Source organism: Neurospora tetrasperma (assembly GCF_000213175.1).
Source record: "Neurospora tetrasperma FGSC 2508 unplaced genomic scaffold NEUTE1scaffold_3, whole genome shotgun sequence".
NCBI classification, from domain to species: Eukaryota; Fungi; Ascomycota; class Sordariomycetes; order Sordariales; family Sordariaceae; genus Neurospora; species Neurospora tetrasperma.
The window spans coordinates 3,321,057-3,336,360 of record NW_009799101.1 but is presented as its reverse complement, the minus strand read 5'-3'; the positions used below and the strand labels follow the sequence as shown (position 1 = coordinate 3,336,360).

Sequence of the window (15,304 nt, the reverse complement as noted above, 5' to 3'; positions counted from 1 at the left end):
TTACATCGCATCCCAAGCAGCGACAAAAGCGCATGTACCGCAAAACCTGGGGATTTCAAGGTATTTGTATTGCATGTACACCATGCCTCACAATGTCAACCTCTAAGAAGGGGGACCACCGATTATCCGTTTACCCTGCCGCGCTAAAATGTCACATGTTCACCATTAAAGGGATTGATGATCGGGCTTGGCTTCCAGTATACGCGTCCTGGTTGTCTAGGCTTCTTGGCGTGCAGTGATGAGTCTCTAACAGATAGGTTTTGTAGTGTATACTACTATGGATGCCCCGTGAGATACAGAGGCAAACTTTACTCGGGCGAAAGGCGACATCGCTTGTCGTTCATCTCCCCATGTCTTGAGGTTGGCGAAGGGTGGGGGGGCAACGCATACGGGTTGGGGTTAACTACATATGTACAGTACACTACCGATTTTATCACCTACACTAATGACATTGCAGGGTTGCTAGGGTAGCTTCTGATACACCGTCACGTCCCCTCGACATCAACCAAACCTTTTTCTATTTTTAGTTTCCTTGTCTGGAGCCGAACTGAAGCATCGGCCGAAATGCTCCAGAGAGGAAGGTACATACTTTTGCCAATCATCAGGTTCATGTCGGTCGGCCTGGGGGGAAGAAAGAAGAAAAATGCAAAATCTCGGAGGTTCAACAATATCGTTGTGCAGTAAAGTATCAGAGCCGAATTCGAACCAATATCAAACTGGAATTTTGGAACCCTGGATCCGATTTCGAAGTCGAGAAACAGTCTCACTTGTTCACTCAATGTCCCCGACAGTTACACTAGAGCCAGGCTCATCCTGTACGTAACCCTATTTCCGCCTCATCTCATTCGTCCCTTCTAAGATCCATATCTTATGCCTTCCAAAAAGTTCACCAAAGCGCCATGCTTCTCCTCAAGATTTTCAGACATCACGTCCGCCAAGCTCTTGTGAAGTCCCCACGTGAAAACGCGTCAGTATTGCGTGCTTCTTGTGGAACTTTCCAACTTTCTGTTTTTTTTTTTTTTTTGTTTTTTTTTTTAGCTTCACATGTTTGGCGACCATCGCCGTCATCGGCCCGTGGCAATCCAGCGGAGACATCCGCATGAGACTTGGCTTATCCCAGTTTTTCTGATGGATCCGGGATCTTTAACTCCCGAAGCTGCACAAAACACGTGAGAGCGTGGATGATTTCGTGAATGTCGGCCAAAGAAAGACCCAGCCAGAGAACGCGGACAAGGCAAATGCCGCATCTTGCACGTGTACCCACCCATCGCCCCAGCCACCAAACGGGGCCCGGTAGCTGGGCTCGGTTCTGGGATGCCGGGGATCGGCCGGTCGTCGGACATGGTGCCGGGCTGGTTGGCTGGCTCGCTTGGCTGGGCGGCGACAAGATGGACGGGCACTGTGTGAGGCCGCGAGCAAGTTTTCCTGTGGATTCTTCCACATCTCTTTTGGTGCTATTTTCTGGGCCATGGAGTTGGAGAACTCTTGCGATTTCGATATCCTGAAGAGAAGACATCGAACTAGGTCACCCACGCCACCGCCTGTCTGCATACCTGCCTCATGCTCGGACATATCGGAATCTGTTTATGATTCATCCTACGAAGACAGAGACGCACGAAAATCGCGCGACTTCACGGGACTCTACTGTGTACATGAAGAGTCAGCCAGACTGGATCCATCACATTACTAAGCGGCTCGTGGATATGAACTGCCGATGTTCTTCCTGGAAGTTATTCCTCGATCGACGATCATCTCGGACGACTCGACGATGGAAACTGGCTTTGGATCTCGGTCTTCATCGCCATCAAGGTATGTACTCAGTATGTCCGGCTGGCGTAAGCTAATGGACACCTGGCTGAGAACCACTGGTTCCTCCTGGTAGCTTGGGAGCCAAACGCTGGCATTTGTTCGGAGTTCGGATGGCAAAACACAGGCAACATCTACACTATGTGGGAGGGGGGCATAGAAGCTTATGACCAGTTCCCATGTCCTTCATGCTTCGTGAAAGGGTCGCCTTGCTCTCACTATTACAGATTCAGAACCGATCATGTCGTCCTGGCATGTGATCTGGTCAATGACTGAAGACAAGGAAGAGGAAGGCAAACATCTCATAAACACATGAGCGCCGCGCCTGGCTGTCGACACGATGAGTGAGATCTCGGGGACAGAAGTACCTTTGCAGCCTCCATGAACCACGATAACAACCCCCCTCATATACCCTTACCGGGAGAGTCATCTCGCTACCCTTCTCACCTCAAAAGACACAAGTAATCGGTAAGCAACCTGTCAAGAAGCAATATGCTGCTACTACTCCCCGAGTACATCATCCGATACCACCGGGTACTCCAACCGGTGGTATCGCTGATGGATATTGTATATCATATTAGCCTGACGTACAGGCATTTATTGAATGGAAGGGGTTTACATTTCAACCTTATTTTCTTCAATACCTCGGGATATCAAGATAACTATGAGACATACAACGCCTTTGAATTGTTTCCAACTCCGAGATATCAAGTCCACTTGGAGTCAAGGGAGGTAGGAAGGCAGACATGTTGTTTTCATCCTGTGCTCGAACATTGTACCAAACTCTCATGCCCTCAGCACGAAATGATATAATAAGCAGCAATACTCGCCGTCAACATTATATGTGTCAAACATCATCATTCCTTGCATACAAGTACTTATCTTTCAGCGCTCGCGCTACCCCTTTGACTTACCTAGTACCAAACGACAACACAACACCCCTTAAATATGTGTATCCGTCACAGCCTCATCTACCGCAAATGCGGCCAATTCACCTAGCTAGGCAAAACCAAAAAGTTCCAGCTAGAATCCAACTTCAACCTAGTTTACCTTTAAATCATACGTACATGAGAGAAAAAGAAAGGATGGGCGATTGAAATGGGTAAAAAAGAATAAAAAATCAAAGATACAAAAAGGATCAAAAACATACAACACCAGGGATTCGCTGGTCGTCACCGACCCAACTACTAGTCTGGCCCTCACTGGCTTATCTATGGGAGAGCGGACGGGATCCCGAGTTTTCCAGTGGGTATGGTCGTATATGCTTTAACTGTTGAAAACAGAGAGTTATGAAGCCACTTTGAGCGTTGAAAACTCGTCACCAGAAATCAATGAACCCACGCCTTTGTCTCCCCACATCACATACACAAGAACATCTCAGTAGAGGAAAGCGCAAGCATAGATGGAGCGAAGAAAAAGAAAACGATTAAAAATAAGTTGTCTTATACCTCCCTTTCATGCCTGCTTGCCTGCCTAGTCTGTCTGCGTGCCTCCCTCATGATACGCAAAGAAGATGTCTCTTCCTTCCATTTCTTTTCATCTTTAATCCATCCATCACCATCAATCAGTCCATCAGTCACCTATTCATCACATCTCCGTCCATAAACACTTTGATTCATGTCCCTCACACCCCAATACATTAAGCGCAACCCCATTCGCTGTTTTTGTTCTTTCTGCTTTGTTTTGTTTTTTTACTGATTCGGTCTTGAACTGGCCATCTCGCCATACCGACCACGATGCTGTGTTGTATCGTAGGCCTGGAGCACGCGGGTCTGCGACTCGTCGGCCTGCGAAAAGGCATAACCGCGTTGCTTGCGCATGCGCTGGACCTGGCGGACTTTGCGGATGGCTTTTTGGAATTGTTCCATACTGTTATCCTTACGTTAGCAATCGAATAGAGGCAGAGTAAAAAGTAAGGAGAGCGGGGGGAACGAAATATATGGCAAAAACATACCGAGGCCTATAATCCTGAATGTTATACTTCTGAATCTCCTGCACATGATGATACGCCTCCGGTCTCCACAACCGCTTGCTAAACTTCCACGCAAAATCTCTGAGCAAACAGAGGATTGCCAGCGTAGGCATCTCGATCCAGAAGATCGGGCTCGTGAACAGCCTGGGGATGACGCCAAAGTACTCAACACTGATGTTCAGCTTGGGCGCCACCTCGCCATAGACTGCCACGAATAAGATCCAGAAAGCCATGGAACCGGGGATGGCGATGACGTGGTACTTGGTCCAGTTGTTGGTCACCAGCGCGGCTTTGCCGAGGACGGTAAGAAGGACGGCACCATACATGGCTGTACCCCAGACCCACTTTCCGCCAGGGAAACCGTCACCTTGAGGCCCGTCGTTGAGCCAGAAGAGACAGCCACCTACATAGAGAATGATGGAGTGGTAAACGGCGTTGATGATCCATTCGCCGAAGACACGGATCTTGAAGAAGGTGTTGCGCTGGCCGAGGTTGTAGAGCTGCGGGTAGCGGTCGAGCAGGCGGGCAGAGACGAACTGATCGAGGATACCAAGGGCGAGCGGCGGAAGGACCGTAAAAAAGACGTTGTAGAAGGAGAGAGTCCAGGATTCGTAGATGACTTCACCGGAAAAGACGTTTTGGAAGGTGTACTGTTTCAGGTCAGTGTTTTTGAATCAGAAATGGTTACCTGCATGGAACACATACCCAAAACTGTGTCAGATAAAGGCAAATGTTCTTGTAAAAAGAGAACAAAATGGTCTTCGACACACGATGGTAGCTCCAGGCGCCATGGACGAGAAGCAACTTGCGGAGGTAACGGAACTGGGCAATAGACACATCGGCACTGCGCGCAGCTTGTAGACCTTCCATACCGCTGATACCGACACCAATATGGGCAGCCTGAATCATAGAGACATCGTTGGCTCCGTCGCCAATAGCGAGGAGAATCGACTCCTTTTGATACTTCTTGACCAACTTGACGACCAGGGCCTTTTGCAGAGGGGAAACGCGGCAGCAGATAACGGCCTTGCACATGATGGCAAGATCAAGGAAGAGCTTCTCCATGTCCTTCTCCAGAGCGTACGTCAACGATTTGCCGTCAATAACGAGAGCCAGGGTCTCCATCTCAATGGTGGCATCGCCCTGGTTGCGGATGGCATCGAGCTTCTTCTGAAGATTATCCCGCGTAGCTTCCGCATTCTCTTCGTTGACAATGAGCAGCATCATGTCCTCACTAAGCAACTTGCAACTCATGCCAATGTTGATGGCGGTCTCTTGTCTGTCACCGGTCAAGACCCAAACCTTGATGCCAGCTTCCTGGAGGGTGTGAATGGTCTCGGGCACACCGTCCTGCAAGCGATCCTCGATAGCGGTGGCCCCAAGAAGGTAGAAGTCGTGCTCGATGAGTTCGGCAGCCTTGTCCAGCTCATCTGCACGATTACCACCAATGGTCGTCTGCGCCGTCTCGTAAACCTTCATCCACTCCTGGAATTCGTGCTCCGGGATTTCCCTCATGGCCAAGCAGAGCGTGCGTAGTCCCTCAGAAGCATATTCCTCAAGATGTCGCAGGGTGGCGTCGACGTGGGGGTTCTGGTCATTGAGCCTTTCCAGGATGACGGTGTCTGCGCCCTTGCAGTAGCAACGAACCTTGCCGTCAGGGCAACGATAAATAGTGGACATTCTCTTTCTGGTTGAGTTGAATTCGCAGACCGCCAAGAGCTCGTACTCAAGCTGCTGGCCGTTGGCTTCGATGATAACAGCGCGCGGCTTGCGAGCGACGAACCTGTAGCCCAACTGTACCGCGCCATCGACAAGCGCTCCCTCATCTGGTGACGCGGCTTGGTACTTGATGCTTCCGTCTTCAGCCTGTTCCGGAATAACAGTATGGCAGATGGCGAGAAGGGTGAGAAATTGGTCAATGACCTGCGCAGATTGGTGGCTCTCGAGATTCTTCTGCAGTTGCTTGAAGTCGTGGATTCCATCCTCTCCGTCCTCACCACTCGGGATTCTATCCTCGGGCACCTTGTCGGCGTACATGATTCCAGCGATCGAGCATTGCCTATATTCCATCATGTTGCAGGTCAAGGTACCAGTCTTGTCTGAGAAGACGAACTCAACCATGCCCAATTCCTCAACCAGACTGGAAGTTCGGCAATTGGCAGGGGTGTCATTAACGTCATAATACATATCAAGATCGTCGTTAATGAGAATGCCGTGCCAATACTTGACCATTTCAATAGTGACGAAGAGCGAAATGGGAACGAGAGCGGAAAACAAAACCCAGTATGTGACCATGTCCTTGAGGAAGATGCGAGCAACAGCCGAGGCACCGTTCATAGGATCCAAGAAGAGATAAGCGAGACCTTCCTCGCCCTCCACCTTTCGTTGGATGAGATCACCGACAGTAGATACCACGCTGAAGATCAAAAGGATACCGACGAGGAAGAGTACGAGCGTGTTCAGCTGCCTCTCGACCTTGGTGCGCTTAATCGGCGCGGCCGTGGCGTTGCGCATCAGCTTGGTCTCGTGGCCAGTGAAGACAACGACACCGTGGACCCAAGGGGTGTTGCGCAGAGTAGCACCACGGAGAAGCAACTGCTCGGGGTTTAGAGGAAGCTCCTTCTCCCCACCTCCAGCCTGCATGGTCAAGGTCGCTTCGTAAGTGTAAAGACTGCTGTTGGGCTGCTCGGAGCGAATCCTGCCCCCCAGACGACTCAACTCGCTGGAGCTAACCATAGATGACGTTTCTGGCAGAGCTTGCTTAATCTTGAGGTTGGTCTCTCCGTCGAGATTGGCGGTTTCGATATAGCAAAGACCCTCAGGCTCGGAACTCGCCAAGAGAACAAGATCGGCGGGGAAGGACTCCTCAGATTCGACTCGAATGATGTCTCCAACCGAGACGTTGATCCATTTCGTTTCCTCGAATGTCGAACCCCTCAGGATCCGGGCCTTGGACATATTGAGCGCCTTATCTGCCTGTTTTCTCCGATAATCTTCGACCATCTCTTTACCCGCCGAAACCAAGAGCACAACAGCTAGAGGACCAATTGTAGTATATCTGTTTGTAGGAGACAGGCCGGGAATCTGCTGTAAACCGGCGGTAAATAAGAAGAAGATATTGGCGAACTTGGAGAACTGCTCGAAGAGGAACTTGGGCAAGAAAGTCGCAAAATTGTACTTGGCGGTCGAGACGTGGTTGTCGACATACTTGTTCAGGCTGTTGGCGGGAGGGTTGTTGAGATGGATGATACGGGGCCCAAGGGTTGCTGGATCCGGCTTTCCGCCTCCAAACCCAAACTTGAAATCGAACTTCTTGGCTGGCTTCTGGGGAGGAGGAGGCTCGTGAGAGTGGTCTACCCGTGCGGTCGCTCGCGGATCCGTCAAGGGAAGGTCCATCTCCGAGTATCCCTCAGGGCCCATTCCAAGCATGTTCTTGGCACGACCGATCAAACCGCCACCCATGCTCAGGACGCTATTTCGTGCGCGCGCGCTGTCGCGGGCTGCCGCCGAGTCCGGAGGGATAGCTCCGCCATGTTGGTAGTAGGACGTGGTACTCTCGTCAGGGTAGTCGTCAGAGTCCTCGGCATAGCGTTGATAGTTTCCGAGATCCGACGTTTGGCTGAAATGCCGGTCCAGCGACCTGCTATCAGGGTATGGACTAATTGGGCCTCCGCCGCCTGTCGCGCCCGGCGCGGGCTGTATAGGTCTTGTAGCTGTTGGTTGTGTTGTTTGCCCGGAGCCGACGAAGTCATCGTAGGATACGGACGGGCGAGGTTGCGCGGCGCCTTGCGCATCATCGCTGTGTAGTCGCAAGAGATCGTCGTCGTTTAGGGTCGACCTTTGTCCCCCGCCATAGTATGGTTGTTCGTTGCCGAAGTCGAGCAGCAGATCGTCGTGTTGAGCGCTCGACGGGGCCCCAGGAGGGGGGCGGCCAGCCGCCATGCCGGAGACGGGGAGCCGGAGAATGGACGCTGTCGGTAGGACAGTCCGTCAGACCAAGCTGAGATGGTGGTGTCGCGGAGACAAGCGAGGGATTCGAAGACAAAGGCGAGGAGTCGTGCCTATAGCGGGAATAGGAGCATCTGGGGACTCAATGTGGACGAGGGGGAGGAATCCGGATACGGCGGGCACTTGTTGATTTCGGGCCGGAGTAGGTAGCGCGTGTGTAATGCAGCTTTGATGGATGTGGTCGAGCGCTGGGTAGCGTCGGTATGAGTCTAGGTACCTAGGTAGGTATGTTGACCGCAGGAACGTTTCTTTTTGCGACAGAATGCGTGAGGTGGAACTTGGGGAAGCTGAATTGGAGAGTTGGGAATTGTACGGAGAGATAGTGGATGGTGGGTTGGATACTAGCGCAGTAGGTGCCGCCGCCGTGTCATGGGAAGTTAAGTGAAGATGCAGCACAGCCTCCTTTGACGGCCGTTCAGCGCAGGATTCGCGTGTGGAATTAACGAACTGGTGCCCCCCCAGTACAGGAAGACCAATGATACAAGACACCAATCTAGAATAGAGGTAGGTACCAGGCAACGGGCCCGGTCGATACGGTTCCTGGTACGCGCCAATACGGTTTGCTTGGTCACGTTCAATGAGTTGAGATGCACCCCCTGACGGGATGTTGAGAAAGAGTCCAACGGTCGGTACCCAAGTCTGGCGACCTCAGGAAAGGGCAGGTTCCATGTTTTGGATGTTTGAAGATGCAGACTTTATTTCTTCTGGAATTCAGGGGATGTCAGGGATGGAGGGATTGCCTGAGTGGTGGGCTTGAAAAGCTGCACGTAATCGTAATGTACACTACCATGGGTACCGGTTACAAAGACTGGGACACTCACCCACCACTAACACCACAATCGCCTTCCCAGGGGACCAAAGCCGCCAAGGCACGTCACAGCGCTCCTGTTAGCGGGTCACCGTTGTTAGGCACCATGCGTGGATTGCCAGTTGCTATGAATAAAGATGTTTCGAATGCATTTCACCCAATCATGATGCTCCGAGGTGTGTTTGAGGCTGGAAACGAGGACGCTAAGCTCATGACTAAGCGATAGTGGCTGACAGTAGGGGCCCTTTTACCCCACCATACGCGCAGGCCTTCTTGGTCCCTTCAAGTTCTCTGGGATGCGCCATGGGCTTGGCGGCCAGTAGTGTACAGGGCACTATGGTAACAACGCCCCAGCGGACATCACCTCAACTTGCCGCCGCTGTTGTGCTCTGACCTCATTCATCACCAACCACGTAGAGCTATCTCATCAACCGTCAACAAAAGCTTGCTCACCACTTCGACTAAGGAATATAGGAGAGACGCTCGAAAAGAAATATATCCGACATGGTTTGCGCAAAGTGCCAAAAGAAGGAAAAGACGACCCTCGTCACGCCGGCGGTCAAGAAGAAGAGTGAGATGTACTATGGCTCCCCAGCAGCGGCAACATCGTCATCATCGAGCTCGGCCACGGGACCCAAAAAGTCGGCAACTCTGGGCAACACAGGAGTGACAAAGGTGAGTTTTTGATCATCTTATCATCATCAGAAGATATCAAACTATTCGTCTGTACTAACTGGTCCTTACCATACAGAGCAAACTGCTGTCCAAGGCGGCTCAGAACCCCTATGCTCAATACTCCAGCACTTGTACGCGCTGTAAGGCAAAAGTATCACAAGGCCACACCTCTTGCAATAAATGCGCGTACCGCGCCAACTGTACGTCTTGAAACCCTTGCTAGATGTTTCTGAAAGATGAATAGGAACTAATTCTTATCGATAGCCTGCGCAATCTGTGGCAAGCCCAACAAAACCACTACTGCCGGAGCACCCCTTGTGAACGGCCAGAAGTTCACCTTGAAGTGAGCATGTCGCAGACAAATCGTTGCTGGACAGGCACGAAAATCACCAAAGCTACGCTGCAATACGATAAGCTCGAGTACAGCAACATGAACGACGTAAACGACATGCCCAACGATCCACTTGTCCTTCATCAGTTTCTAGGTTTTGCCTGTACTGCTAACTTTATGCTGAGGGACTCGACACACAGTTGCACCGTCGATAACGACAGTCCCCGGATCACCGAAGGCTTCTTCAGTTTGACTTGACCAGGGAACGAGGTGTAACCTCCCGTGTAGAGCGTTGTACAATTCTAGAGGCTGAGCAGACGCTCAGGGGATTCAAGGCATTACAGCGCATTGGATGCCACGTGAGATCGTGTACATTTGGTGCTGGACTATGGATACGGCATGAAATGTTGGGTGGATACGAGTTTACAGATGGTGTCTTCAGTAAGGCACAGCCTTGCCCCCAAACCACTACTTGAGGGGGTGGAAGAGATGGATATGTAGACAGATGTTGGTGCCATGTAGGCAAAGGTACTTTCTGATTACCTCACGATGGTAATCGTGCTGGAGTGTAGTGCAATCGGTGGTTCAGGGACAGAAGCTGTGAGCCCTACAGACGTACACCTTGGCTAAGATGGAAATAGAGGCATGATTCAATCTTGAAAGATTCCTGTCTTCCAGTCGATCTGTTATCCATTCTTCACCGCTTGCCTTTGCATTGCCAGTCTGAATCTATTGCAATCGCACCATGTAGGTAGCTAACTTGGATGTGTTGAATCCACCATCTTACCGATCCCATGTCTACTCATCGCCCAACAGCCAATAGCTCTCACTCTTCCCTTACCCACTTAAAAAGGTACCCTTCGCTTAATTGTGCCTCGGCCAAATCGACGAGCCAAGTACATACGAAGCGCAAAGGCAAGGGTCTTCGTGTTTCGATGATCACCTCTTTCCGAGGTATCTTGAGGGTCTTGGCGGGTATGCATGGAGCACCTAAGGTGTTGTTGCTGCCTCCCCTCCACCCCCATTTCCCCACTACACGTCTGAATGGTAAATGTATAAGAAGGGGGGGACAAAGACAACATAACCTCTCTGATTATTTGCTTATGATTCAAAAACTCTCCGAGGTTCGACAACACATACGTGGCACATTGCTTTAAAGGTCCGTTTACTGCCAGTTTTCATTTCGTGCTGCTGTTAAACAGAACAAGACACACATGTGTTCAACGTGATATCATCCTCCAATACCCAAAACATATCTAGCTAACTTCCACTCGCAAAAGAAAAGTCAATCTGACTGGAACTTAGTTCTCATCAACAACTTATCCTGTCCATCCAAAATGGCTGCATCCACAGCAGACTTCCCTCCCAAACTCACCCCCCACGACCCCCGCGTCGTCTCCAAAACCGCCACCATCAACGGCAAGAAATACCACTACCTCTTCTCCGCCCCTCCCCCTCCTACCGATGGCGGCGACGCCTCCCAACCTCGCGGAACCGTCCTCCTCATCCACGGCTGGCCCGACCTCTCCTTCGGCTGGCGCTACCAAGTACCCTTCCTTGTATCTCTCGGTCTACGCGTCATTGTCCCCGACCTGCCTGGCTTCGGCCGGTCTGAGTCGCCCGCGGAACTGACCGCCTACTCGTTCAAGTCCGTCACCCACGACCTGCTCGAGCTGGTGGAGAGCGAAGTCCCCGGTGGGCGTCAGCAGATTGAGAAGGAAAGCGGAATTATTGTGGGTGGACACGACTGGGGCGGCGCCGTGGCCTGGCGGTTTGCGCTCTGGTTTCCCGACGTGACACGGGCCGTGTTCTCCGTCTGCACGCCCTTCTGGGCGCCGAGAGCGGGCGAGTTCGTCCCGCTGAAGCAAAAGGTCGAGACGGTGCTGCCGAATTTCCGCTATCAGCTGCAGTTGTCGGGGCCCGAGTTTGAAGCACAGGTAAAGGGCGAGGAGAAGATCAGGCAGTTCTTGAGTGGCATGTATGGCGCCAAGGGACCGGATGGGGAGCGCGTGTTCACGACGGAGAAGGGCTGTTTGTTTGAAAACTTGCCCAAGATGGGCAAGAGCCCGTTGTTGGATGAGCAGGAGATGGATTACTATGTGAAGGAGGTGGCGGGTAATGATGGGGGAAGCATGAGGGGAGGTCTGAATTGGTATAGGACCAGCGAGGTGAACTATGAGGATGAGAGGGAGCTGTTGAAGCAGTTGGAGAAGAGGGGGAAGAACGCAAATGGGGAGAAGATTGTGGAGCCGCCGGCGCTGTTTGTTCTGGCCACGAGGGATGCGGCCTTGCCGCCGGCGATGGCCCAAGGCATGGAGAGGTTCTTCGAGAAGAAGCTGATGAGGAGAGAGGTGGAGGCTAGCCATTGGGCGTTGTGGGAGCAGCCGGTCAAGGTGAACCAGGCTATTGCGGAGTTTTTGGGTGGTGTGTTGACTGAGGGGGATGCGAAGCTTTGAGCGAGCGGAGGTGCCTTGATGTTCTCATGTTGTGTAACTAGGCTGCTGGTTGAAGAAAAGCTCTAGGGAACGCTATCAAAGGAAGTATTTTGCTTAGTAGGGCATCTACCAAAACCGCGGCTGCAAGTAAACCACAACAATTGCGTACTCTTTTTGTAACATTGGCGTTCCTTCCGTCCCACAGCCCTCCTTGGTTGGGGTATGCTCCTTTACTTTCACATATATGGCCCCGACGTTGGACGGTCATGGAACATCGGCTAGCCAGCTAGCTTTCAACAATACAGCCGTTGTTTTAGACCAAAACCCAAGGCGACAATAACCGACAGGCAGAACCCACACTGGGATATATTTTCAAAGCGGGGATAGGTAAAGTTACCTCTAGTATATGACCATATCCTCCCCGTCTTGTATCATCTCGTCGCCATCATGGTCCTGGTCATGAGTGGTAGTATCAATGCTAGTGGCAATGACGCCCTTGTCATCGCCTGTACCTGTGCTCAGGGTTGCTGCTGCTGCTGCTGCTGGATCTTGTGATGACAATGACGGAACAGCACCATGGTTAGCATCTTCTGAAGTCTTGTTAGGCTGCTCACCAACTTGATCTTGTTCATTCCGGACAACGTCAACATGGGTTGATGGTGGTGATGGTGGCGGTGGCGGGATCTCAGACTTTGGCGGGACCTTGACTTCATTCTTTGGCGGCCTTCCATGTTTGAGTTCGAACTGGCGCACCTCCCTGGTAATAGTCTCCTCGGCTTCGCGGACTTGTTCATCGAGGATACGCTCTTGTTCTTTGGTGAGCTCCCAGGGTTTGTAGTACTAGTAGTATCATTAGCCCTCGAATCAAGTCGTGTTCGTTGTCTCAGGGGTCAAGTTCTTACAACTACCGGCTCGCTGACAGTTCGCAGACTATGAGCCAAGATAAGCATCTTTTCATGCCGCCGGTGCATCTAAAGTTAAAGGGGGTCTGTTAGCAAGCATGTCCAACAAACAGTCCATTGTCAAGGGACAACCCACCATCCGCTCTTCGAAGTCCACCTGCTTGGCATCCCGGAAGCGTCTGCGCTCAGCGAGCAGGTCGGTTCTGCGCCTATCATCCTCGACTCTCTGCTGCTGCACTCGTTCCTGCTGGCGGCGTTCAATCTCCTTTCTCCTCTTTTGCTGTGAGTTGTTGGGTGTAGTCTGACTTAGAGTGTTGAGGAGACCACCAAACAAGCGCCTGCCGCGTTTCTTCTCCTCTAGGCTAACATTCTTCCGCGTTTGTTCGGGGCTAAGTGGTGCCTTTCGAGACGGCGGTGCGGCCTGCTCCCTTTGCTCGTCAGACTCTCTCCTAGTAGTGACTGGGCTTTGAACTGTGGTCTCTTGGGCGCGTGCCACAGCTTCGTTCTCCATTGGATGATCGTTGTCCTTGGTAGTTGACGTGGCGTGGATCTCCCTCGCTGTGGCGACCGGCTCCTCCATCGAGTCCTTTACAGGTTCCTCTGTCCTGCCGGTTTTTGGCGTCGCTTCCCCTTCAACAATCTCACTGATCCTGTCCTGGACGTTCCCGTCCTCCAGTTTGGTGCGCTTAGCAGCCACGCCATCCTCTGGCGATGGTGAGGAGGTGGCCTTTCTTTTTTGGGTAGACAAGTCCTCTGTTTCCATCCTCTGTTCCGAAGACATGAGTAGTGCCGAGTTGGAAAGCCCAGTCGCGTTGTCTGAAGCAAATCGACAGCAGCTTGGCGTTGAAGCTGAAGCAAAGGTGTTGGAGTTGTAAGGTATAGCTCGGAAGTGATTGGCAGAAAACGTGATTGACGTGACAAAAAGGTTTTGTTGTGCGTTGCAGTTAAAGGTCGAATGTACTTCTCCCATATATGTCGAATGGCCGGTCCCTGTTTGATCTCCAACACGCCCCGTTCGTTGTTGGAAACTGGTGTTGGTGGATTGATGGAAGCCAAATTGTTAGTGACCTGTGTCCAGAACTTCTCCAGTGAGAATCACAGTGAGCAGCTTCCCCCCGAAAGTGGATTATTCAGGGTAGCCCGCTGTTCGGGGCCGCTCGAATCCCACTGTTCGGGGAAGCAGCTGGGAAGCTAACCCCACTTTCCTGCACCGGTCGCATGTCTTGGCATTTGAAGATCCGCTCTTCCACGAGGCTGACAAAAGAAAACGCGGAAAACGCGAGAAGAGACGCCACATCGCTACCCACTTGCCGCCGAGGCTGACGAAATTCAATTCCACATCATCGCCAGTGATCGCATCTTTCGCCTTGCATCACGTTCCCTATCGTCCTCGGCTACAACCACAAGTGCCATTTCGAGACCAGATTCGCCGTACAGCGCATTCTCTGAGCGATCACTTTATACTACGCGACAGCACCACGCGTGCCCATCTCACCCGAAGTTCAATCCTTCTGCCTACCATCACCGGCGCGAAAACACATCATAATCTCTAGCCCACCATGTCTCGCCATCATCCGTACGTCTCTTTTATCCTCGCTTCCCTCCTTGCCCAACCCAGCCCTGCTTGACCCTTTCTTGATAAACCCTCTCGATTATGTACATACTAACACTCCCTTTCCCCACAGTGATCTAGTAATGTGCCGCAAACAATCCGGCATCGCCATCGGCCGTCTCTGCGACAAGTGCGATGGCAAGTGCCCCGTGTGCGACTCGTACGTGCGGCCGACGACACTGGTGCGCATCTGCGACGAGTGCTCGTTCGGCAACTACCAGAACAAGTGCGTGGTGTGCGGCGGCGAGGGCATCTCGGACGCGTTCTACTGCTTCGAGTGCACCAGACTCGAAAAGGACAGGGATGGGTGTCCCAAGATTATAAACCTGGGTAGTTCCAGGACGGATGTAAGTTCTCTTCTTCTTTCTCTCCCCTTCCCGCTTGCCGTGGGGTAAAGTGCTTGGAGATGGTGTGCTCGTGAAGATTAGAGGCTAACGAAGTACGTTTTCACACAATAGCTATTTTACCAAAAGAAAACAAATCGAACATTTTAACAATAGAGATGCCCGGGCATGGGCTTGTGTGAGAAGATTGTTTGGGGTGGTTAATTTACTGATATGAGAGGGGCTCCTGAGTGACGGATGGAAACCATGTTGGAAGGGGCATATAACTTCGAGAAAAGGGATTTGTCACAAGCTCAAGCTGCATTTGACTTGGCATCAAGGGCGTTAGGGAGTTTTGTTTACATACATAGCATAACAGGGCAGGCTCAGAGTTGAGAAAGACAAAGCTGAAAAGCAAGTACGTACCATTGA

The 15,304-nt window shown here is 51.7% G+C and overlaps 5 protein-coding genes across 5 annotated transcripts; 3 read left to right on the top strand and 2 right to left on the bottom strand.

The window, feature by feature from the left end:
* Nucleotides 1-3,220: 3,220 nt before the first annotated feature.
* On the bottom strand, nt 3,221-7,720 carry NEUTE1DRAFT_82209 (uncharacterized protein; the record flags this gene model as incomplete). Its single annotated transcript, XM_009852820.1, has 3 exons — nt 3,221-3,675; nt 3,761-4,428; nt 4,484-7,720. The coding sequence occupies 3 exons, from the start codon at nt 7,718-7,720 to the stop codon at nt 3,498-3,500; spliced, it is 4,083 nt and encodes a 1,360-aa protein (XP_009851122.1).
* Nucleotides 7,721-9,042: 1,322 nt separating this feature from the next.
* NEUTE1DRAFT_82208 (uncharacterized protein) lies at nt 9,043-9,616 on the top strand (the record flags this gene model as incomplete). The annotated part of the gene is made up of 3 exons (XM_009852819.1): nt 9,043-9,269; nt 9,346-9,469; nt 9,534-9,616. The coding sequence occupies 3 exons, from the start codon at nt 9,099-9,101 to the stop codon at nt 9,614-9,616; spliced, it is 378 nt and encodes a 125-aa protein (XP_009851121.1).
* Nucleotides 9,617-10,711: 1,095 nt separating this feature from the next.
* On the top strand, nt 10,712-12,182 carry NEUTE1DRAFT_117040 (uncharacterized protein; the record flags this gene model as incomplete). The annotated part of the gene is made up of 2 exons (XM_009852818.1): nt 10,712-10,759; nt 10,881-12,182. The coding sequence occupies one exon, from the start codon at nt 10,938-10,940 to the stop codon at nt 12,054-12,056; it is 1,119 nt and encodes a 372-aa protein (XP_009851120.1).
* A 58-nt stretch (nt 12,183-12,240) lies between these two features.
* On the bottom strand, nt 12,241-13,718 carry NEUTE1DRAFT_63521 (uncharacterized protein; the record flags this gene model as incomplete). The annotated part of the gene is made up of 4 exons (XM_009852817.1): nt 12,241-12,541; nt 12,650-12,875; nt 12,938-13,006; nt 13,074-13,718. The coding sequence occupies 4 exons, from the start codon at nt 13,716-13,718 to the stop codon at nt 12,435-12,437; spliced, it is 1,047 nt and encodes a 348-aa protein (XP_009851119.1).
* Nucleotides 13,719-14,311: 593 nt separating this feature from the next.
* NEUTE1DRAFT_122358 (pre-mRNA splicing factor ini1) lies at nt 14,312-15,297 on the top strand (the record flags this gene model as incomplete). The annotated part of the gene is made up of 3 exons (XM_009852816.1): nt 14,312-14,513; nt 14,623-14,896; nt 15,008-15,297. 3 exons carry the CDS (start codon nt 14,497-14,499, stop codon nt 15,041-15,043), a joined length of 327 nt encoding a protein of 108 aa, XP_009851118.1.
* Between the last annotated feature and the right edge of the window lie 7 nt (nt 15,298-15,304).